General features: G+C 36.1%; 1 protein-coding gene across 1 annotated transcript; it reads left to right on the top strand.

Annotated features, from left to right (window-relative positions):
• Nucleotides 1–437: 437 nt before the first annotated feature.
• Nucleotides 438–26,103, top strand: LOC150098358 (clotting factor G beta subunit-like). The gene is made up of 9 exons (XM_090405661.1): nt 438–522; nt 11,555–11,642; nt 14,447–14,701; nt 16,462–16,539; nt 21,960–22,036; nt 24,520–24,632; nt 24,742–24,998; nt 25,552–25,715; nt 25,942–26,103. Exons 2-9 carry the CDS (start codon nt 11,579–11,581, stop codon nt 26,095–26,097), a joined length of 1,164 nt encoding a protein of 387 aa, XP_090261787.1. The 5' UTR covers nt 438–522; nt 11,555–11,578; the 3' UTR covers nt 26,098–26,103.

Here is a 26,103-nt window from a genome sequence, read left to right on the forward strand (position 1 = left end):
AAGAGTGCAAGCTTGGTTGTTATTGACTGCATTGGTGAAAGATTGTATCAGGTTGTTGTGCAATGCTGTGTTTGTGTTTCAGGCGGAGAAGCCATTGTGGCAGGTCACGAAATCGGATGTGGTGATTACAGAATATGTAATGCTCAAGAAATCCCCGCTTATCATGTTGACATCTGTCATAGTCGGAAATTGTGAGCTGTTATAATTGGTGGGAAGCGAAAGGGATGAGACATCTGTAGTTTGTTGTTCATTAGCGTGCGAATTTGTTGGAGGCGTGAAGAGGAGAAGGTAGACTTTCCCTGTTTATTTGTTTGAACAGATGGGGTCTATCTTAGTTGCTTAATCGATTAAAGCTAAACCCATCTAGACAGTTCTAAAACATAAGTGCTATTAATAAGAAATATCTAAAATGTGTAATCTCGTGTGATGAGAATTAGAAAACCATCACTACCCAGAATGCACTAAGGCACTTTATACTCACTCAAGAGAAATTAAGGTGGTATGGTTGCATGCTATGTACAGGTAAATACAGTATTTATTTATTATATCCAATAAGGTATTTTATTTATTAAATCCAATGTTATAAAAATTGCAATTTTTAGTTAGTGCAACATCTGATGCTGCGTACAGGTTAGAAAATTTGATATATGTGGCTGGAGCGTTGTTTCGAATATAAACTTCGTTTCTGAGAGACGAAGACATTTTTGGCGGACCGCCAAGAAATTTCTGCCGACCGGTACCGGTCCGCTGACCACAGGTTGAAGAACAAGGACTTAGAGTGTGCATTAAATCACTTTAGAACGGAAGTACTTACTGGGTGGTGACGGTTGCGCAAAATAGGAAAGATATTCGATAGTTTAAGATGAAGTAAATAACTGCTATGTGTAGTGCTCTTTGGTTAAGTTTATACGCAGGGCCGGCGGAAGCGTGCATGCGATGCACGCGAGCGCCGCCGCTGGGGCTCCGTTCATAAGTTCATTTTTAAGAAACAAAATTTTTATCATGAAAACAAAAGATTCTTAGAATGATCAATATTAAAATAAATAAGGCCGGATACACCGAATAAAAATTTATTCGGTGTATTTAGGTATACGCCCTGGCCTAGAGCGGCAAATTTTGAGGGGCGGCGGATATTTCAGGGCTCTCATTTTTGTAATTATATTTATACTACGAAATTACGATATAAATATGTTATGCATGTAAATCAACATGTTTATTAAATATGGGGGGGGGAGGCACTTTCTGCTGGTCTAGGGACCGGAAATACCTAAATACGCCACTTGCTAGTGGATATGTATGATAAATAAGCCTTTGGCTCTCTATTTCAGTTAATACAAAAACGAAAGCTATAATAGCCGTAATTATAATAATAGGCTTTAAGAGGAGTAACATGGGAATTTTCCCAGAGACTGTACTTAATACATGATGGTTTATTTATTTTCAGTTACAATCTAGAAATTATTGAACAAAGAATAAAAAAAACACAACTAAACCATACTATATTGACATTGGAGGTCGCGGTATCTCTCAGATACAATTTACTGTCGAATATCACAAACCTTTACATAACACGTGTTAAACAAACTGACAGCAAAAAAAAGTGCGGAATATCACTCGCAACATATGAATGCACAGCTACTCATGACCTCCAAGCTATGCAATAGACAGGTTAAAGAATATTCACGGTAACAATTAGCATGTATCTGTCAGATCAGATGCGACCTCCCGAGTGTTAGGATTTCTTGAAATACAATAAAAACACCATTTTAAAATTTCAAGTTATTAAATATATCTATTACATACAGTTTTCTGTTATTTCGAATGCATTTTATTTTGTTTTGCTAAATTCAATCTAACTAATCCTAGCTACTCACTAATGAGACCCCAATGAGGGTTGAAACCGGTGGGGGACTGGCTCTGAAAGGCTCTGCTGGGTGATAGGTTTTTGCCTGTTCCTGAGTGGGGCCCCCGCTGAGATTATGGCTCTGCTTGGTGGTGGGGTAAGCCTGCCAGTGGGAAAAGCCAATGCTGAGAAGTTCTCGGTGGCGAGGTGAGCCTGTCATTGAGTGGAACAACGCGGAGTTGGGCGATCTTTGGGGATCGTCTTATTTTTAGACCCCGTTTCACTTTTACAAAGATCATTTCTGTATCATGACGTGGCTGGCTTTCATTTTACGTTATTGGGCTGTGCTAACGGAGAAGCGATGCGTTGTATAAAGTGGTGTTAATTGGAGCTTGGGTAGATTTGGGGAATACCTCATTAGTAATTCAGAATGTTTGAATCGAGTTGGGGAATACCAAATAGATTTGTTAGTAATTCAGAATTTTCATGTCTTTCCTATTTATAAATGAAAGAATTCGAAGGGTATCTAACTCGTACGTTGAAGTTGTGTCGTCTTTAATTTAGACATACCGACCAGAATGGAGGCAGCAAATCAGGAACAAGAGTCAGCAGATCAGAAGTGCGTTTCATCCATCTTAATTTTATTCAGCTGTTTTTCATCCATCTTAATTTTATTCAGCTATTTTTCTTTTAAGTTATATATTTACTCTTATTTCTTCTCTTTCTGAAGTTTTTTCCCCCTCATGATCCCGAATTACCTACAAAAATATAAAAGCATGCACGTCAATCTCACGTGTTTGATACAACCTTGAACTGGGGACCTCACCTTGAGGGACTTGTTACTAATGGAATAGTAGTTGAACGTGAGTTAGACATTAAGAAGGGCACGCGCCATAACGAATTGCTTTTTACAGATTGAGAGGACCGATTTAGGCATTGGTGGAAAGCGTCAAGCACTTTTCTTTATCCCTCGGGGAAAAATCCACCAACTGCGTCAGAACAAGGAAAATGTTTAACATATTTCCAAGAAACGAACACTAGATGGCAGGATGATCGATGCGGTGTCAGAATTGTAGTGGCAATCAGAAATATCACCTGCAGTTTAGGAAATTATTGAATCACTTTTATAACTGAAAACGGGTCATGTGACCTCAAAATTCTAATTAGCAGCTATTGGTAAGTACTTTCACTCTACTTTTGACTGCCTCTGAAATTTACAGTTATTCGTGTATTCTGTGGATGAAGGTATCGCAGCAAAATAAAAACCTAAATTAATAATCTTCAAATCTCTCTCTCAATAGACTCGGAAATTTGTGAAGTAAATATTCAGTTGATTTAGGTATTGATATTATTAAATCTTTCATATGGACGCAGTGTTTCGGTAAAAGCAATGTTTGACACGTGCACTTCATTTGACCTCGGAGCTATTTTTGTAGTACTGAACAGGTTTTGGTGTTGCTAACACTTATTTATTAATTTGCAGGGATTTCTTTTATATGCTAATCTTCAACAACATTTCATTCTAAGATAGTTATGACATATCAGTTTAAGTTTTATATATATATATTATTTTCAAGAAAGGGATTAAAAACTATTTACAATATAGATTCCAAAATAAGAGCATGTGCAGTTTAATGCACAAAATTTATTCCACGTGTGATGCCAGTTGCTATAACAACGTCATTTACAAAACCTTATTTGCTTGTTTATTTTTCCTTTAGTGCAAATGTTTGAATAAAAGCAATAAAAATATACGAAAAGGGTCAATTGTGTTTTTTCTATTAAGTACGTTATTTTACTTTTTAATTTTTATTTTCTATTTGGCAATTGTAATTAATAATTTATGAATTTGTAGATCGTGTCCTATTACACTTTCATTTCAAGTATTTTAAGATTTGTCCGCAGCGTGTGGACAAATTTTACATTTGTCCACATGGAACAATCTACGATAATGACAACATTTTAGTTGTCATCAGCCAATTTAGCAGCTTATTTGGAAATTATTATGTGACAAGAATAAACTATTTAACGTTATTTAATTAATGAAATAAATTCCCAAATCATCTATGACACTTTGTCTTCAAAATTTAATTCGGTTCTGAATTTTATGAGACAGATTGTAAATAGCAATTTATATTCGCTAAATTATCTACCAGAGCTATCAGTAAACAACAAAGAAACGTCAGTGTCTTTTATACATTCATTCATTCGTTGCATCAATCTTGGGACTGGTGGCTCAGCAGCAATTTCCTCCATTCCTCTCTGTCATTGGCTTTCTTCTTAGTCTCCTGGTAACTCCTCAGACCCATGCTTTCTTTGATTTGGTCAAAAAACTTCTCCTTGCTCTGCTTCTTCTTACCCCCTCTATTTTGCCTTCATTTCTTCTTTTCACAAGTCCACCATGACGAAGTATATGTCCATACCACCTATCCCTTCTAATTTTGATCGATTTTATTACAGTTATTGTTTCATTTATCTCTCTCAGGACTTGTTCGTTTGATTTTTTTTTCTGTCCATTTTATTTTGTTCATGCGGCACCAGCACCACATTTCAAAAGCCTCCACCTTCTTACATCTTCTCTGCCTAGAATCTAGATTTCACATCTATACAGTGCAATGCTCCATATGAATGTCTTTAATTTTTTTTTTCAATTATAGGTTGAGGTTTCCTGTAAAAATGCTTTTCATCTTAAAGAATTGTTTTATACATAAAATCAATTTATTGCATCGTACAATACGAAAGTGGCGACCTCTAGTGTGATGAGAAAAAAAATTGTTATTTGCATTTTTTTTTCCCAGATTATACTACTACAATAAATATTTGTTTTAATTTCACTGATCTGATTTCCTTTCTTAGGGATTTCTAAGTTAAAATGAAATGAAATCTAAATAAAATAGAATTCTGATTAAAACAAGGCAGAAATAGGATAAGTTAAAGGTGGATTTGTAAGGAACAAAACGAATGGTCAAGTTTAGACATTTTTTGCAGACATCATTATTACAAGGCGTTATTACAAGATCCAAATATTAATGTACTGACTTGAACTCTGTATTAGACGGATTACACTGTACTTGGGTTACCATCTATTGGACAAAATACATAAACCTGTTAGAATTCGGTGAAGACTCGTCCTGTTGTATGATAATGGGACCACTTCGTGTCAAGACCATAATCACAAAACCTGCAATCTTCCAGGTTAAACCAGTTTTCTCCTCTTTGGTAAGAATGGAATGACGTCAGTTGTATTATTAACTGTTCTTAATGACCTTCCGTGACCAGTGAATGGAGTAGATCACTGTTTTTTTATTTATTTATTTATTTAATTGAACACCTATCTCGTAACTGAGCATGCGCCAAGATAATAAGTCAGTAATCCAACGTTGACTAACCTTGTGCTGTACATCTATTATTGAAATCGTATATTCTTATCCGCTCTTTACTGGTAACTTTAAAAGCTACTAAAATATTATTATCACAATGACGGATGTGTGTCACCCTGGGAAATTCCAAGGCATCTTATCTCGAAACATCCCCCACAATTCCATAGGCAAACCAAAACACCACGTGATGTCACAGAGACATATGTTCCCCAGAAATTTCCAAACACATAACGTCACGATTCCTTACCTTTAAACATCACCCACAATTCCCTACACGAACAAAACACACCACGTGATGGCCCTGACAGATTTAGAGCCCCGACACTGCGTCAGATCCTGCGATCTGACGCAGTGTCGATATTATCACGTTCGACCAATCGCAGCCAGACTCCCCGATATTCGTTTGCGCTTCTCATTGCACGTAACTAGTGAATCTGCCATTGCTCTTTAGGCAGTATATCGTATGCTGGCCCTCGTCATTTCTGTGAAATACTAAACTTTTATTATTGGTGTTTGTTCGTGGTGAGCGTGAAATATTTTTAATAAAGCAATTTTTTAATATGTAAATTTATTTATTAATAAATTGGTTACTGATTAGGAAAAAAAGATTTTTTTAAAAATTTATGTTGTATATGCAGAACCCTGACTTTCTCACTGTTTCTCAAACATTTTTATTTTTTAAGGGTATAATTTGTTTCTGAAACAAATTGTACCCTTACAATTATCAGGCGTCCCTATTATATTGCATTTATATTATATTAAAATATTTGCGACCAAATTTTCAGGCTGAAGACACATTGTTAAGTAGTTGCTGTGGACACGGGGAAAAACGCAACATATTTTATTGTGGAATTTACGAGAATATCTCTAGAACAAGGTTAAAATCAGACCTTATCTGGATTACTATGCAAAGATATGGTAGCGTAAATTTGTAGGCAGTCAAGATAATCGTTAATAAATAATAATATAGTTGCTATATGTACTATATACAGGGTGGCCATAAAATAACGTTCCCTCTATGGAGGCATCTGTAGCTAAAACAAATAAACGGAATGAGACCAAATTTTATATTGAGACGTTTGAAGGCATGAGGAGATGAATTCCGCAAAAAAAAGATTCAGTACCAAAAGTTGCCGAAAGGGGAAATTTTGGCGGTGGCTGAGCCGAAAGCAGTCAAATATTTGCAGTAAATGCAGATAAAAAGGATTATGCAAATTTTCTGTCCGAACATGACAGCAGCGCTACCAATGCCACTTAAAAAGGGATTATGAACGTTTAGGAAGTTATTCGAATGACTGACCAATTGAGCTCAATATGCGTCCTACCTTCCCTCAGCGTGCTTTACTTGTTAAGTTGTTTTACCTTAAACAGTGCAATGCCGTAACGGCCCTTCGGGAATTTAGAAGGCTTCATAACCTGCGCACAGGTCTTATGTCAGCTGTAGCACTGAGAGTTATGATTAAGAAGTTTGAAGAAACTGGATCGTAACACGCCACATATCCAGCTGGAATGAGTAACGCGGCTGTCGCTTACACCGTCTAAAGGTTATTATTCCATTTTATCTGCCTTTAATGTCATTATCCGCTTATTTTCGGCTCCGCCAGCCCCAAAATTTCCCCTATCGACGACTTTTGGTACTAAATCGTTTTTTCGCGGAAATCATCTCCCCGTGCCTCGAAAAGTCTCAATATAAAATTTGGTCTCATTCCGTTTATTGTTTTTAGCTCCAAATAGGGATAGTTCTTTTGTGGCAACCCTGTATATGGGGCTTGGTTGTCTATTGAATAGAAATTAATTTCATAGTCCGCTGTGAAACTACCATCCTCTTTATTGGAGATGGGAAGTCACTTTAAAAAGTTCCATGTTTGTTGTCTCGAATATTTTCGAATTATTTAAACCTTAGCTTATCCATAGTACTACCTCTGATATGCTACGGATTAATTGTCTTTCTTGGGCTGGATTTACATTTAAAACATTCGTCTGAAGGTTTTTAAATGTTGAAGGAATTCCATCTACTCCTTTACAGATTTACTATTAAATCTGTAACGGAGTAGATGGAAGATTGAAATATATTGCCTTTGGATGATAATATAGAGTAAAGCTGGTGGATGATAACATAATCATCAGAGCAACTTAGATGCGTCTGCACACATCAGAAGAAAAAGTGGATATGAAATTCTCACGTGACAAGAATGTGTATGTGCGTGTGTTTTGTTCTGAACCGATTGATGGTGGGGTAGCAATGCCGCATTAGTAGGGAGTTATTACAGAGTGCAGTATTTCCCATTGTCTTCATATTCCAGTGGATCGGTGTTCACAGGGCTGCTTTCCCAGTTTTGAGAGGGGTGGAAAGAAATCCATTGTTTTCAGGAGAAAAACTCCTGATCTGACTGGCCAACTCACCTATTTGTAAAAACAAGTCCCGGATGAAGGCTTTTCGTGTCCTAGACGGGATTTAAACCGAAGCCTTTCCAACCAATGGGCTTCTTTGAAATTTTCTGAGCTACCAAAATTCATGTTATGTGAGAAAGTATAAATATTTTGGAAGAAATAAAAAATCTAACTCATTTTACTTCCTAAGACGGAGGAAATTTAACCTTAACTAACTCTCTGAAGACAGACATCAAACCTTCATTGATAGTGAGCTCAAACTACTAATGAACCAAGGCTTTCGATGGAAGACACCTGGTGCCGTCTCGTATAAACCCTAACACTTGTATTTTTCCCTGTAATAGTACGAGGAAAAAACACTCTACTTGCCATTGCCAAAAATTACCCAGCTCGAGAAACGGCCGCAAGAATGGCCTACGAAAAAGTTCCTCTTTTCGACGAATACAATAGAACTTAAAACAGCCTTTATTTGGACACGTAGTGCTGTGGAAGCAAATACCATTTCCACAATACTCTGCCGGTATTACTTTTCTATTTTTTTTTTTTTTCGTATAAATTATTTTGCTTTTAGGGTAACCATAGTAACTATAGAATGCTCTTTAATTTAAGTGAATATCTGATATTGTCTGTTCTTCAAAAGTGCTTTGGCAATTGGTGTCTTCTCAGTGCATTAGAAGTCCACCTTTTTGTTAGGTGTGTGTGTGTGTGTGTGTGTGTGTGTGTGTGTGTGTGTGTGTGTGTGTGTGTGTGTGTGTGTGTGTGTGTGTGTGTGTGTGTGTGTGTGTGTGTGTGTGTGTGTGTGTGTGTGTGTGTGTGTGTGTTGGTGGTGTCAATTCAGAATGTGATGTTAAGGCAATGAGGAGAAAGATTGATTTAAACAGAAAACATTCTTCGTAATAATGTTTGACGCGAGGAGGGCCTTCAATGCTGATCTTGAGTTACATGTTGGATCAAATTTAACTTGTAAATTCAAAGAAAGTCAATCTATTGCAATTCAGTTCATTCATTTTTCACTGCTAACCGCATCAGTCAATCAATATTTTCAGTTTGCAGCAGTAGCTTTCTAACTAATTGGCATATCTTTCGTTTGTTAGGTGTATAATCCAACCACCATTTCCATCCTGTCTTCTGAGGTATTCTTGAGTGTACTGATCATCTTTAGCTTGGAAGTAGATTATACCATTCTCTCCAGTAGAGTGGATAACATAATGTACTTCTCAAATCATGACTTGATAGTGGAAAATCGTGGAATAGAAATGAATTTACCTTGAAAATATACTCAACCAAGAGGGACTGTGGTTTTTGTTGCTTAGCTAACTCAGTTGTATTCCACCGTGGATGAATCAATAACCTTCGTTATAAATGATACAACGTGAAGCGAGTGAAGATAAAATAAAAAATAGACGCAGTTTAGGAATAATCACACATAAATCAATAATTCGGATAAATGTAAATGAATTAATAAAAAAAAATGATATATCGAAGGATTGGTTACGTTTATTTTAATGTGTAATATTTCTAGGTTTGAATGTTGATGACGCAAAAAAGTGTGGTTACAACAGAAATCTTAATTGGAAAAGCTCTTGCGGAAAGAAAATTAAATTTAAAAAATCCAGTAAAATAACAATATCAGAGTATGAGGATAATGGAAGCGAGGAAACTATTCACTCTTGCAGGTGACCATGCTGTGTTTGTATTGAGAGAGATTTCAAGTTTTCGTCTAACTCGGATGCTGGGCAGCGTGTCGGGACAATTCATAGCGAGGAAAATTCATCGCGGATGTATTTTGAAAATCACTGCACTTTTCCTGTATAGTGAAGATATCTTGCACGCTGCCATTGTTTGCAGAGCTAGTTTAAGATCATAGGTGAAAATCTGAGTAATCATATTTAAAAAAATGCTGCTTCACATCATTATGTAAAGCAGCATAAGATAAATTGCCATCTTAAATTGTAATCAGAAATATCACGTCGTTAGCAACCGACTACATAGCATACCCCTCCCATCAATGAGTTGTGGATTCCAAACTCGCAATGAGCAGGGATGTTTGTAATTGATTTTAGTTAAGTCGTCGTCTGATAGGAGACCACAGTACTGCTTATCGGAGGCGTGAAGTGGATTGAGTGGTTTCCATGTTTCATCACGGAGTTTGAGCGCAGGATTTCCAAACCAAGTTAAAATGAATAACAATGACAACGAAACTGAAGTTAGGAAACTCACCGATAAATAAATATATTACTTTCATTGTATAATAATAAAAATATTATGAAAATCTATTAAAAATCTAAACAGTACATAAATACATAAAAAACTATATTTTGTGAAATTTATTTTGCACTGCATTTACTTTTTATAAACTGGATTTTTCTGTTATATCCAACATATAAAATCCAATATATTTATGTATTGGATTGTTTGCGATGAATTTTCACCGCGATGAATTTTGTTCGTGAAACTTCGGCAGTGTAGTTAAAGAAAACTTAATTTTCTAAACCTTGATTCCATTTCTGTTTAGAATATTCTATACCTTTCTTCGATTATACTCCTTCTCTAATTTATCTGTCCATGCATTTATCTGTTTCTTTCTTTCTTTTTTATCATCAACATCAACCATCACGTTTCTCCTTCCAGCTATCGGCTAAGTAGACGTTTTAAAACCGGATGGATCAAACTTTGACATCGAAACAATTAGGATTGCATCCAGGACACGTAACCACCACCTTAGTCACTAAAACAGGAAGTGCCGCCTCTTATTACGAGCAAAATGATAAAAAATTACTACATTCGGTTGTTACTGTGGAGATAAAATAAATATCAGCGGGAACATCTGTAAGGAAGTATTGGTGGAAAGTCTTGTTTCATTTCCGCTAGTCATCTTACTTTCTCCGTTCACTGCCACGATGACAATGGAACTGAAAGTGATGTGAGAAGGAAGTTGTACGCATGCTCTGTCTCTCTTACTATACGAAGGAATAATTGGTAAATTTCATCCTATAAGCTATTGTCAAGGGGTCCGGAGAACTCTGGTCTGAAAAGACAGTAGCCGAAATTTTCTTTCTGAGAAGTCGCCGAACAAGAAAGTAAGATGTCTGTTTCTTATGTAAATGACTTAAAACGTGTTTGACTTAATAAATGAATTACTGAATGCATGCTTAGGTATGAATCACAGAAGCAGGGTAGGGGACGATTGTAATTGGGTGTACTTGTTATTATAAATAATAAATATTATTATTATTATTATTACGATATTCATGAGGGTCTTCATAGAACTATGATGCAATGCGGTCTTCGGTTGGAAAAGGAGGTAAGTTAGTTGATCTCGTGCGGATGCAGTTTTATTTTTCTTCATCTAGCACGCAGAACATTTAGCCAAAGAACACACACACAATTGACAGACGAATACTCTATTAAGTGCACAATAGATGGCGTAATGTGTTGATGACAGATTAAGTAGCGTAAATGATGTTCTTTTAGTGTGATGTGCTCTTTGCGATGAGTCCACGGATTCCATTGGAAGTGTAATAATAATTATTATTACGGCATGACACTGTCAATAACTCTTTTTAACAAGAAAGAGAGTGATATAGAAGTAACTCGAAACCAGCACAATAGGCGAAGCAGTAAATGGCAGACTTCTAACTAGGCACAATGACTTTCATACAAATATGAAACAAAATTGTTTATCCTCTGTGCAACATGGTTAGGTTCTTGTTAAACAAAGGGCACTTCCATTCCTTCCAGTAAAAATATTACTGAGGAAATGGGAAATCTCGTTATGCAACGATACCACATTCGGTACAATGCGTCATAAATAACTGACATCACATCATCTTTACACACACACACACACACACACACACACACAAGGTATATGCAAAAGATAGCTTGTTTAGCAGACAGAGCAGTGAATTTATGCGTGGTTTCCTCTTTATGTTTGCAGGAAGGACAGTTATAATACAGAAGAATGAAGTTCTTAGAATTTGTGTTTATCGGTTTTGTGGCGAGTGTGGTACAATCCCTCGATTCCGGTAAGTCTTGTGGTTTCTTTTCGAGTGTGAAAAATTATCTTTCTTGTTAATATAAAATCGGTGAACAGCACAAATCAAGTTGTATTTCTCACTTCTGACTGAATCAATCCACCTTATATCTTCGTCTTCCTCTGGTTTTCTTCCTGCCATCTTGGCATCAAATATCTGTTTTGCTAACCTTTCCTCACCCATTCTATTTAAGTAACCATATCACCTTAGTTTACTCTGCTTACACATTCTTAAATGCCGACAATATTCCTCTCCTCGTTCACTCCCATCGTCTCTCTCTGAGACCCTTCATATCTCTGTGGTCTCTTCTTGGATCAAGTGCTTTATTTCTAACCCAACTTTCAGATCGATAACTTCAAGCTGGTTCGAACACCATCTTGTATACAACAACTTAGTGTTTTTGGTAATTTCTCTCTTAATCCATATAAGGTTATTCAACTGGCCCGTCACAATACCAGTTTTATTTATTCTGTTTATTATTTCCAAATTTAATGTGCCATCTTCAATAAAAAGAGTGCCTAAATATTTGCAATATTTTACCTACTCTACTATCTTTCCATTTGAAATGCAAGTGAACTTTCTACGTGTTTGTTACACCATTTCGTTTTTTACTATTTTTTATTTTTTTTATTGCTGATTTTCATGATATATTTCTTACAGCTGTTATTCAATTAATTTAGAGAATCCGAGAGACTTGTAACGAATATGTTTAGGAGTACAGCAGCATGTGCATAGAGCAGAGTGCTAATTTGATATCTCCTATTCTAATATGGTCCACTGTTATTCACTCTGTAATTCATGATATTGGGAAGGATGAAAAAGCCTTTGACAAAATTAGTAGACAAAAATTGTTTAAAATATTAACCGATTTAAACATACCAAACCAACTTTTACAATCTATTCAAGAAATATATACAGGAAATAAAATAGCAGTTAAATTAGAACACATCTCAGAATGGAAAGATATATCAAGAGGAGTACGACAAGGATGTACCCTTTCACCTCTGCTTTTCAATATATATAAATGAAATATTAACAAACTGGAAACAGCATAACCCATTTGGAATACAAATGACCCCGCAAATGAAGATAGATACACTACTATTTGCAGATGATCAAATAGTATTAGCTACATCAGAAGATGACTTACAAAGATCATTAAAATCATTAAATGATATCTCAAACCTATATAATATGACAATATCCAAAGAAAAAACAAAAATAATGGCATTCAAAGGAGAAAACCCAATAAGAAGTAAATTAGTGATGGATAATAAAATACTAGGCAAGTAAACACTTTCAGATACTTGGGATGTGATCTATCATACGAAGAAGAAAAAGACATAGACACTAAAATATCAAACTTTGTCAAAGGAAATGTCATAATAAATAATATATTTAAGCCATCCCTGGTAGAAAAACACACTAGAATCAGATTATATAATGTCTTGTCAAAACCAACTCTACTGTACGGAAGCGAAACAAGGACCAAGAAAAGGAAAGATGAAAAACGAATTCAAACAGCAGAAATGAAGTTCCTCGGAAAAACAGCTGGATATACCAAGTGGGACCACAAAACAAATGAAGAAATCTTACAATCCCTGAAAATAAAACCAATTAATTACTACCTAAAACAGTATAAACAAAAATGAATAGAACATTTAAATCGAATGGACAACAGCAGACTACTAAAAATATTATACAGATACAAAATAAGTGGGAAAAGAAGAATCGGAAGACCAAGAAAGAGATGGCATGAGACCGGAACAGGCCACAAGGCCTAAATTCCATGTTAAGAAGAAGAAGGTAAGGATTTGACAAGGGACATACAGCTATTGCCGACGATGCAAAGATAAGTAAGGTAATCAGGAATGCTTCTGATATGCAGTATTTGCAGAATGATTTGAATAGGCTAGAATTGTGGGCATGTGAAAATGTGTGTCAGTTCAACGTCAGTAAATATAAATCATTCATTTCGGCATGATTAGATATCCAATGTCGTATTATATTCGTGGGATTAGGCTAGAAGAAAGTGATGAGGCTAGGGATCTTGGAGTATTAGTAGATAGGAAGTTGAAGTTTAGGGGCCATGTGGCAAAGATTGCAAATACAATCAAAAGATAATTGCAATGCTGAAACGTTCACATATAAAGATAAGGATGTTATTTTGCCTCTGTGCAAGATCTTGATAAGACCTCACTTGGGCCATTGTGCGAAGGTTTGGTCACGTTGTTTCGGTTGTGATTCTGATATATTGGAGAAAGAGAGAGATTGAAATGGATTGCATTTGGGTGGTTGTGAGTGCAAACAGTTTCAATGAATTCAAGAATAAGATAGCTGGTGTGGCTAGTATGTGGCCTCCCTCGATGAATCTCTGAATCCCTGGAGATCTCTCTTAATAATAATAATAATAATAATAATAATAATAATAATAATAATAATAATAATAATAATAATAATAATAATAATCAAATTACAGCAATCATGATCCTGTACCTCCTTCAATTCTAACTACTTACTGACATCTTAAATAGAGACGATGTATTACCTTGTATAAATTTCGATTTACCACAGAAAATCTTGGTGTTTTAAAATGTTTTTCTCTGGCCACCTAGTCATGCAGGACTGTGGTATGGTGTATAATAATTATTATTATTCTTGTTTATACGATGAAGCAAATTAACCGGCTTCTAGCAATCATGCATTTCTTTACAACTACATTACTTACATTAGTTGTTTTTCTTAGGCATTGCAACAGCACAAATTATAATTGTTTTATCTTTTTCTTTTTGAAGACAACTTGGGACGTTCGAGAATCGCTTTGAAGCTCCGTTCAAAGAGGGCCGAGGCGTGCAAGACATGGGTAGGAGAACGAGGACTTTGTGTGCGGAGCGAAGAATGCCCAAATGCCAGCGATAATGACAGAAGACAGCCTTGTAACTGGGAAGGAAGAGTGGCTTTCTTGTGTTGTGGACCGACCAGATCACAGTCGAGCACAAACTTACAGGCGAGCGCTAATTTACAGCCGAGCACAGGTTCTCGACCACGAGGTAAGTAAAAACCGAGTTTTTACTTACCTCGTGTTACCTAATTCGGTTACCTAAACGGCTATGTAAGTATAAATAAAAGTAATATTAAAATTTCTGCGTGTTATTCAGCGGGAAAATATCTTCTATTTTTCTTCACATATTTTTAGAACTTATTTTCTGAAACTCGCGTTTTTGATACAGAAAAGACTCTGTGGGCGTGTATTATATTCGAATAATGATAACTACGATTAAGAGGTTCATGAGATGGCAGTAGTTGTCTTCCGTTTTTTGTTTCCCAGACACCTTTAAAAATCAACGTTAGTCATGAGCTCAACAATAGATTAAGAGGAAGCACTTCTTTTAATTGATTTCAAAAGTTAGGACTGAAAGAATTCGTCTGCTACCTTTGACGAATAAAAGGGCATTCAAGCGAGTAATTTATTTATTTTGAAATGAATGAATTAAATGCATCAGGCTTGATCTGTAAAGTGTTTCTACTTCATATTAAAAGACTATGTCATCATTGCAAAAGAAAAAAAATGAAAACGAAAACAAAAGCGAAAAAAGATACATAAAACAAATACACTATTGAACGAACGCCTCAATCGCCACAAGATATTCTTCAAAATATCTACATCCAAATAAAATAATCATGCAAAGAAAATCAATACTGAATAATAATAACATGTTTAACGTTATTAATAGTTATAATAATTCTGTATTTTCAGTTTTGTTAACAATTTATTATTATGTCTTAAAATATGAAAAATATTAAAGTCTCTATAAACGGATAAGAAAAAAAGTCTATATTTTAAACATGATTAGTATTCTGGTTTTACATGAAATTATTTGAAGAAAGCTTTTATTAGAAGGAAATGGATTTAGGATTCAGCAGTTATTGGATTATGAACTATACTGAATAGTGCTATTTATTGTCTATTAAGCTCTTGTTATTTGCCTCAAAATGACACCGCAGCTAACTAGAGAAAGAAATGATTATTACAAATGTCATTTGAACAGTGCGATGTTCATCGAAGTAAAAGGGAAACATGCGATGAAAGGCTTGGAGCAAGTGATCGGTGCATACACGGTGTGTAACGAAAAATGATTCCAACACATTGTTTTAGTGGATCATCCTTGATCCACTAAAATCAATTTTAGTGGAACAAAAATATTCACTCATAGTCGATGCCCAGTGTGATATAAGTCATGCTGTTGTTTTTCTTTGAATATTAAGGGCTTCTCCTGATTGAATTTCTTGTTATTAAGACACCGTCAACTTACCATAGTACCAGACACTTACGAGTAGCTTATAAGATGACTTCACCAAACCGCATCTGAGGACATGCGAATTGGTGTAGTCATCAGTAGCAATTATCGTTTTCAGACCTGAAAAGAAAGCAAATCAGGAGGAGAATTGTAATAATCTGTCTTTCAATGAATGAGTTATTGTAGTATTAATTTCACACAATGGATCTTTCTCAATGTGGTGCCACCTGGATAGATAAATATGCAAATTATTCCTGTATTCAGACCCTTCCATTATTTCAATGGCCCTTACGTATCTTATGATGAGAGAGAGAGAGAGAGAGAGAGATAATGCACTCACATGTTTCATGTAAGTAGTAGGGATGACATGCGGCTATTATTTTAAAAAATGCCAACTAAGGATTCAGAGATTATTTTTTTAGATTCCATTAACTTATGACATTGATTAAAGATTACAGATATGTTCTAGCATAACCATTCTCCTAAATGAATTACTTTCTTTGTCTTTCCAGCATGCGGACTTCGACAGCAGCAACTGGCTGAGATCTATGGAGAACGTCCAACAGCACCAACACCACCTCGTTCATCTAGTGAGTATAAATTTGTTTCAGTTGGATTGCTTTGACATATTCATACATCTAAATAAGACATCCATAAAGATGAATAGTTTAGTAGTATCATATGGAGATGGAAGGGGTTTTTCTCCCCCTGCTGGTTTTTTCAACAAGCAAAACATGAATCGGCCAGAAAAAAAAACGCAGTTGACAAGATGACAAAAAGACGTTTAAGTATTTTCTCATATCCTTCCTTTTATTCTTTCTTTAGGGTTTACATTTCGTTCTGTTCTGAAAATATTTCCTAATTTCTGTTTTTGTTGTCTGAATCCCACCATGTTGTATTTAAATGTCACTAAAATTCATGTGTGATATTAACTTTGTTACGTTCTTGTTCTGACTTTATTCTGTATAGTAAGGGCACAGTAAAATTGTTTTGTGAAACCTTTGTTTCAGTTTAATATATCTACATACGTGTTTCTTTAAACTCTCTTCGAAGGAGGGAACACACCTTACATGTGGTGCTACACCAGGCAGGGCAACTGGTAGCAAAGGTGGAGTGAACCACAGTGTCTGGGACTTGCTCCACCGCTGGCGTTTCCCTTCAAGAGGAAACTCGTTTTTGTGGTACATTATGTCCCTTCCGCATTGAGCTAACGCATTTTCTTCTTCTTCAGCTTTTTCTGTCCACAGCTGGACGAAAGCCTTTCCAAAATTCTCCATTTTGTTTTTTTCTGAGCTTTTCTATGCTTCTGAGTTCCTGGCATCTCTTTAATCTGATTATCCCATCGTCTCTTTGGTTTCCTGGTAGCTCTTTCAATCTCTGGGATACCATTCAGATAAGAAAGTTGACAATTTTTGAATGTTCCTTTTTGCAATATGATCTTCCCATTGCAATTTGGATCTTTTATGGATGATATAATATCTCTCACCTTGGTCTGAGCTCTGGCCCAAGTATTGCGATTTCTGTCTACAATATTATTACCAAGTAATGATATTTCCATTTTTCTTTGGGTATCTGTCAACTTGCTGATCATTTTTGTACTCACTTTTCACTTCCATACGTCATGACTGGAAGTACACAACTCTAATATTTTCCCTTAGGAAATATTTTCAGAACAGAACATGTCTCTTTACATAGAGAAATCGGAAGAGCCACCAAGCAGGACAAGGAAAAGTTCTATACTAATAAATGTGAAGAAATAGAGTTCCAGATGAGAAGGCATAATTATAAAAGGATGTTTTATTTAGTTCGTGACTTAAAGCAAAAGTTTAAGCCTGAATTGAATGTCATCAAAGACAGGAGTGGATCGTTACTAACAGAAGAATTGGAAATCAAAAACAGATGGAAAGAATACTGTGAAGAACTGTACAGCAGAGTGGATAAAGAAAATGTGCAGTTCTCCCACCAAGAAAATTTTGATTTGGAACTTCCTCCACTTAGACATGAAGTTGAAAGAGCCGTTAAGCAGCTCAACAGCAATAAGGCCCCAGGTGCAGATGAAATTCCAGCAGAGTTAATTAAGGCCACGGGGGGATGGAGGGATAAGGGTGTTTCATAGATTGATTACAAGGATATGGGAGACAGGATCATGGCCTAGAGACTGGAAGAAGTCAGTTTCATACTACTACACAAGAAAGGTGATATGAAGGCATGCAAGAATTATAGAACTATTAGATGCCCGAGGAACAAGCAGCTTTTAGGAAAGGTAGGGGCACCAAAGATCAGATCCTTTGCCTCAGACAGATCATAGAAAAATATAAAGAATTCAGACTCCCTCTGGTAATGTGTTTCTTAGACTACTCTAAAGCTTTTGACTGTGTGAGCATGTGAAACTGTGGGAAGTAATGAAAACAATGGGTTTTCCTCAACAGACTATCAGGTTGATAGCCAACTTGTATAAGGAGCAAGAAGCCACAGTAAGAACAGGTGTTGGATTGACTGACTGGCTTCAAGTTGGAAAAGGAGATAGACAAGGATGTTTACTTTCTCCTCACTTGTTTAGTATATATGTAGAGAATATCATGCGTGAAGCAGTGGATGAGCTCTGGACAGGAATTAGGATAGGAGGTAGATTGATCAGTACTCTGAGGGACGCTGATGATAGAGTACTCCTTTGTAATGACATGGGAGAACTAGGACTAATTCTTGACAAAGTTAACAAGATCGGTAATAACAGAGGACTTCACCTCAATTCTAGAAAGACAATGATCGTGGTTCTCAAAGGAAAAACAAACAGAGAAGCTCTTGAGAAACAAGTGTATCTTAATGGAGAAAGTCAGCTAGTTTGAGTACCTAGTATCCATTATTAATGTGAAGAATTGCTGTTCAGAAGATGTCAGAAAAAGGTTACGAATGCCTAAGACAACAGTCAGAGACCTGTCTAAAATCTGGAAGGGTGGAACTATCTCCATGGGAAGAAAGTTGAGGATTTTAGATGCAGTTGTTTTCCCGACAGCGACTTATGGATGCGAGACTTGGAACCTAAATAAGTCACATAAGAAACGGATATCTGCTTTTTAGATGTGGTATTAGAGAAACTGTTGAGGATATCATATACTGAAAGGCGTACAAATGAATGGGTGTTAGAAAAGATTAGTAGAACTTTAAGGCTCCTTAAGGATATTGACAGAAGAAAGCTAAAATATTTTGGACACATAGAAAGGATGGAAGGAGCACTTCTCAGAACAGTAATAGAAGGTAAAGTTCTTGGAAAAAGAGACAGGGGTGGACCATCAATGAGATGGATGGATGCATGTGTGGAGTGACTGATCTTCAGAGAGTTGAGGCTGCCAGAAAAGCAAACAACAGGACTACATGGCGAGGCCTGGTGTGGAATATCACCGTGCATCGGAGTGACCATACGGCATCTGTAGATGCCCAGTGAACATAGAGAGAGAGTGCTTCACGATGTTTTCCAAACGATGTCCAAGCAATCTGAATTATACGTATAACTTCTTTATAGTCGCGTCCTATTGTGATCTTTTGTGTGCTGAGTAAACATAGTAAGGTACGTCAATACAGGGGTATTTCGCTAATCCGAACTAATAAAAACCGTGCTCGTTCGGATTAGCAAAAAAGTGCGGATTAGCGAATTTTCCCCCAAGAGACAACAACTACTATTTAAGACAAAACTAATCAGATTCTAATGGTATATCAATTTAATTCTGTAAATAAATATAATAACTGATAGAACAAAAGCTGCTGTACTGTAATGTAAAACTTAAGTTTCACAAAATAACACAAAAAAGTTCTATTTCCCTGTAAAAAGGTCACTGATTTTCTTTTGCTTCATGGAAGCTAATCTTCTGAGAGCTGCATTAGCAATAAATGTTTGTGGAATGGCGTATTATTCTGCTTAGCCCATTCTATACACATATTAACACTGTCAACTGCCTCTTCGTGTTTTCCTTTGTTTTCTTCTAGTTCTTTACGTCAGCATCGTATTCTAATTCATTCTATAGTGTCATATTTATAATTTCAGCGTCTGATTGGATTTCGAATTCCCTTTCGATTTTACCCGTAATCCATTCCGTAAAATCTGTTTGTGTAATTTCAACATCTGGATTTATATTTTTAACTAAATTATGCACGTTTTTAATTTCCTCATTTTGTGTATCAGCATAGTTAACTTGGTAAATTCTAGAAGACCACAGTTTTTTCCATGACGTTCGAATTTCTTCAGGTTCGACAGCTTCCCAAGCAGCAGCAACTGAGAATGCTACATCCTTAATTATTGATAGTACAAAGTATAATAATACGTCATAAATAAGACTTTGTTTTCTTTCAAATCGCAGTTCGGATTACTGGAGGGTTCGGATTAGCGAGATACCACTGTACTATATCAATTTCTTGGTGTTCAATTTGTATCAGCTTTTTGTTAATGTATTTAGTGCACGTTATTTCTGATTTGTCTTATGGTTAAACCTTTCTTCTTACTTTGTGCATTGAATTCATTGATCATTTCAATTTAGATGTATTCAGTTCATTGGCATATCTTTACTAAGTTTTAAACATATACGGCATGCTAGTTTTAATGTTCTTGATTGAATTTCAATTGTAAAGTGAATATTGTCTTAATGATAATGTAGAGGTCTCTGGGAGGAGATTGTTTTTCATTATTCCGGGTTGTTTTCATTAAAGGGTTCTCGATGCTTAATATATAGCCTCTCGCAGTCAAGTCATCCCCACCTTCCAGCGGTATAGCCTGTTTCCGCAAATGGGGCTCTGGTGGGCATTGCAAACGCAAAAGCATATCTTTCCTAGTTGGAGGAAATACTAACTTAATCTCTTGGTGGTAGACATCTTTTATCACCCGGTGAAAGAGCACCACCTTGCTTATTACAAACCTAAAGCAGCTGCAGCCATGTTTGATCGACATAGCAAGGGCTCTAGTTTCTGTCCTTCCATTCTTTGCACATGTAATGAGAGTGATATCCACACACACACACATACAAATACTAAAATAGTTCCACAGGCTGGTTGCTGGTTAGTACGGGACCGAACCAGGTAGTAATGAACCTGGAGACTTCCTGATTAACTGGCGAAAAATCCTGCGGCCATGTAGCCACGTATTTTGCGTTCGTGACTGGAGGGCGACCAAATACTGTGGCTGTAGAGCGAACTGTCGAGCCCATGCATGTTCAGAAGACTGTCTCCCCTCTGTGTGGGTGTCTGTTGCAAGTCTGTCACCTCTCACTGCATGCTCGAGTTCCTCTTTATCTCTTCCTCACCAAATGCAATGAACCACAACCGAAAGAAATGCGTTTTTACTCTAGATAAGAAAAATGATTCCCCATAAAATAGTACAAAAACTCACAAAAAAAAAATAAATAAAATAAATAAATAATATAGTCAAAGAACAAACCAGTTCTCCAGTACTACAAACCTCAAGATCTACTTTGACAGGGATCCGAATTCAGATCTCCTGTTTCGAGAATAGTTTAGAGCACGACGGTGACTTGCAAGGCTCCGGGATTATAATCACATCTGTAGGGTATGTGGATTGAGAAATCCGACGTTTGAATCCTCCTCCTCCCTGAACACTCTCAGATCTATGGGGAAACATTTTTGATGTTGTGGTACAGCATATCTTTTGCAACTTTTCCAACTTTTAAAGGTCATAAGAATCCATGGCATGCGGTACTGGCACTCTTGGCAGCAAGAGGGCTCATAGGTGACTACGAACTATTGGTTTGGTTTTTTTAATATTCTGAATGGATACTTCTAGGGTAGGGGGGGAAGAACACTGTTTCATTGCTACGTGAAATCTCGAAGAAAATAGTGTTAATATCCTAATGGATATTTTGAACTTAGTAATGCTTTTTCTTATCATTTTCATATCAATTGTGAATTAATATATATATATATATATAGTGTGTATATATATATATATATATATATATATATATATATATATATATATATATATATATATTTCTTTTACTTTTTGCAGATGCTGGTACACAGTCCTCTGGTGTACCATTTGATATTGGTAAGACTGATGCGGATCCCAACAGCTGGCCATGGATGGTAAGTATTGAGCTTTTATCCCCATAAAACTCATAATCTTTTTCGGTATTGGAGAATTTCTAATTGCTTTCGTGGCCCATTGCTTATTGCTGGCATCATTCAATTGATGCCATTATAAACTTCGTCTAGAGACAAGGAAAATATTAATTAGAAATCTTTATTCCAATAATTATTCAAGTCCGAATCAGAACTATGTTTCAAATTACTTACTTTTTGATTAACACTGTTCAGTGCAAATAGAATCCATTTCAAAGGATGGAAACATTTGGAATATTAAATAAAGCTTTGGTGTAATAATTATTTATATTAAAATAAATAAATTCACCGACGCCTTTTATTCCAAAAAGGTATAGAGGAAATTTGTCCCAACTTTTAGAAATTGATGCACTCAGTCTTTAGCGTTCACCATCGAACGTCCTTGAATTCACGCTATTACATGATTTAATATGATAAATCAGTGCTGTCATCTAGCGACCCTAAACTGTAACACGCGTATTATCTGAAATACTGCAAGTTCTATTGTTAATTTTTCCGGACTGCTGGGATTAAAAAGTAAAGTTTCTCAGAGGGAGAAACTCGACCTGCTTGTAATCTATTCAATGGCAAACGAAATCTCGTTGCGCAATAATTTCCTTCCGTGATACGACATCATAATTAGAATACAGCAGCGCCATTTACGTTTCTTATCATTGATCAGAATTAATCAATAAAAAATTGAATTATTTGATTGTGGTTTTATCTATAAACGATAAAATGATGTTTATTTATCAATGATGTTAATATGGAAGTCACAAGTGAGGAGAGTTTAGTCTGATATGGAGTAGCAGAACCTCCTCCTAAAAACTCGGTTTTAAATTCTCAATAAACAGACAAACCAGCCATTGAATACACACTTAACAGACATAATACACTCGCTTTAGAGTGTTAATTGCTTCACCATTAATTCCAATTCAGTTATTGTATCCAAATAAATCAGTTACAAGAAAATCTCGCTTAACGCGATTAATTAATCCATTAATTAATGCGCGCTAAGCGAAATAGCGTTAAGCGCATGCAACAAACAATACGAATAATTATAAATCATTCGTCAGTTAGCGTAAATTTGGAAAATAAATTACAGCATAAGCTATATTAGAAGATAAAGTCATCAAAGTTAATAAAAATCAATTTCTTAAATTTTTATCTTTTCATCTTGTCGTGCAATTTGCGATAGCTGGCGATCGCTTTATCAAGATTTCGGCGGACTTTGAAGCTTCGTTCCATATCAGGATTAGCATCAAACAAAATTTCTTCAGCATACTCAATGTGATTGAAAACCAACCTCAAGTTCTTTTGCATTTGACTTCTTAGTCATAACATTCTCATCTTGTTCGCACTCCTTATCTTCTTCATATGCACGCTCTACTTCTAGTTGAAGGAGATCCTTCTCCCTTAACTGTTCTGAATGGGAATCGAGCAAGTTTCTCACATCTTCATTATCCAGTTGTTAAATCAAGTTCTTTTCCAATTGTGATGATTTCTTCAATAATGTTAGATCTTGGATTTTGGCACGATAAACTAACATAGGCTTGAGTTTAAAGTCACCCTGTGCATTGCCTCCTAATCAGAGCGTAAAACGATCTTTAGATATTTTGTATTCTGGTTGAGATGCTTCAGTTTTAGCTAGGAAAGTTTTGTTGGCATATGCTTCCAAAGAGACAGTTTCGTCGAAGTTTAATATTTGACGATCATCATAATCACCATCCTGGATTATCTACTGCAATTCTTCAGGAACATGGTCGCAGAATCTTCATCAGCATTAGCAGATTCCCGAGTTATTCTTATGCTATGTAGTCCAGTTCGATTTTCAAAATGGTCAAGCCAACCAAAATTCGAAGTAAAACTTTCACATTCCTCTTGAAATTTGGTCTCTTTCAATGAGGCAAAAATATTGGAGCTTTTGGCTGAATATTTCCTCTACTAAGAGGCGTTTTTGTTTGTTTATAATCCTTAAACCACAGTGATAGAAGACGCTTCATCTCGATCATTAAATGACTTCTATTTCTGATAATCTTCTTTCTTAAAGAAGCAGTAACAACTTTTCCTTGTTCTTTGTATTCTTTGCTCTTGTTTAATATAGTCCAATCTGTAGACTCGCTGTATCTCAGGTCTCGCACAATCTTTGTGTTCCTAGCACCACTTTCATATCCTTTAATGACTTCCAGCTTTTCCTCTCGCTGCAGATTGGCAACAAAAAATTTCGCATAACGTAAAAAAATCGCATTAACTGATTAATCACTCGCTTAAAGCGGGAAATAGTATCATCAGTCGCGCTAACTAATTATCGCACATATCGAATTCGCGATAAGCGAGGTTTTCCTATAAACGCAAAGGAATATACTTATTTTAATAGAGTTATGTGATCTTTGTACAGAGATATTCTGATATGCGTAAATTAAATCTTACAAGGCCATTTGTTTCTTTTTTTCTCTTTGTGTTAACAGACTGCGATATTTACGAAGAGATCAAAAAGAAACAGATTTCTATGCGGAGGCTCTTTGATTAACAGGAGATTTGTACTAACTGCTGCCCATTGTTTTGCCAATCGACTTCCTCCGTAAGTACATCCCTGAATCGAGAGGTTTTGCTAAACGGATTTTTTTTTTTAATTATTTGATCTATTTTGCGCTTCACGTTATTAATTTTGAAACGTTTTCTTGTTACAGTGATGATTCGCGTTTTGTTGTTTATTTGGGATCGAATGAAGCCAATGACGGAACTCCGTACGATGTGCTTAGTGTGGTCATCCATGAAAATTACAGTAGCACTCAGGTTTACGACGACATCGCACTGATCGAGCTATCAAGTGAAGCCTCACTTGGTTACAAAGTGTTTCCCGTCTGTCTCCCGCCATCATCCATGAGTGGTTCCGAATATTTGGGCAGAAAGGTCAACGTCACAGGATGGGGTCAAACTAGCTTTGGTAAGTTTCCCAAGACCGTCGACAGGGTGTAGCATAAAGGCAGCCTTTCTCACGGCGCGGCTTAAGAAGGGCGCTCGTTCAGCCATATTGCAGTAGGTGCCATCGCTATGCTAACAATTACTTTTAGCGTAGCAAGTGCGGAAAAAGGTTTTTCCAAGCTTAAACTGATTAAAAATTATTCGCGAACTGCAATGACCAAAGATATTTCATTTGGTCTAGCAACTATATCGATAAAGGCAGACATATCTGATTTAAATTTAGAAGAGCTGATAAACAGTTTTATTGTGCGATATCCCCGTGGAGCAAACATTTAATTAATAATATTATATAATTGTTTGGCATTAATGTTTCTCTTGTAATAAAAACAAAATAGCAAGTGGAGATTTTCTTCTATTTTTGTCTTATAATCCATCAGAGACGATATTTAACTGTTTGCCTCAGGGCGCGATCTAATCTGGCGACGGCCCTGGTAAAACCAGGGCTGTTTACTCTTTGTGAGTTCAACCTTTCTTGTTATCATCTCATTTGGCTTTTGTTTTTCTTTCTCTGACAGGTGGCAGAAGCAGCAGGATTCTGCAACAAGCAGAAATCACCACAGTGTCACATTCCGATTGTAGTCAGAGTTATTCGAGGATCCCAAGCTCCCGGTATCCGAACGGAATCACAAGTAACCAGTTGTGTGCCGGAGAAATTGCTGGGGGAAAGTCTGCATGTCAGGTAAGAGACCTCGTATATACTTGAATTATAACATGGCTTATGATGTTAGGGAGACAGCGAACAACCTGCCAGTGGAATTAACTGTTAGTAAACATTGTATAACGATATTCTAATTATATGGTACTTTAAATTTTAACATATCTTTAAATACGTTTAATACTTAATGAAAAAATATATCTTTTAAAAATTGAGACAACTGTGATAATTAATTTCATATTCATTACAGGGCGATTCTGGAGGCCCTGTTGTGATGAGAGATAACAATAACTGGTATTTGGTGGGTATCATTTCATTTGGCTACCAATGTGGTCAGCCAGGTTATCCAGGAGTGTATACTCGAGTTACATCGTATCTAGATTGGATTGACAGCCACATGGAATAATGTGAA

This window comes from Typopeltis vanoorti, chromosome 15 (genome assembly GCF_054136105.1).
Source record: "Typopeltis vanoorti isolate ZY-2024b chromosome 15, IOZ_Tvanoo_1.0, whole genome shotgun sequence".
Lineage (NCBI taxonomy): Eukaryota > Metazoa > Arthropoda > Arachnida > Uropygi > Thelyphonidae > Typopeltis > Typopeltis vanoorti.

What these genes read in the sequence shown, in the direction of transcription:
- LOC150098358 (XM_090405661.1), top strand. Translation starts at nt 11,579, where the DNA reads ATGAAGTTCTTAGAATTTGTGTTTATCGGTTTTGTGGCGAGTGTGGTA. An exon ending in CACAGGTTCTCGACCACGAG is followed by an intron (nt 14,702 to 16,461) that starts GTAAGTAAAAAC and finishes TTGTCTTTCCAG; the next exon opens with CATGCGGACTTCGACAGCAG. An exon ending in TTTGCCAATCGACTTCCTCC is followed by an intron (nt 24,633 to 24,741) that starts GTAAGTACATCC and finishes TTCTTGTTACAG; the next exon opens with TGATGATTCGCGTTTTGTTG.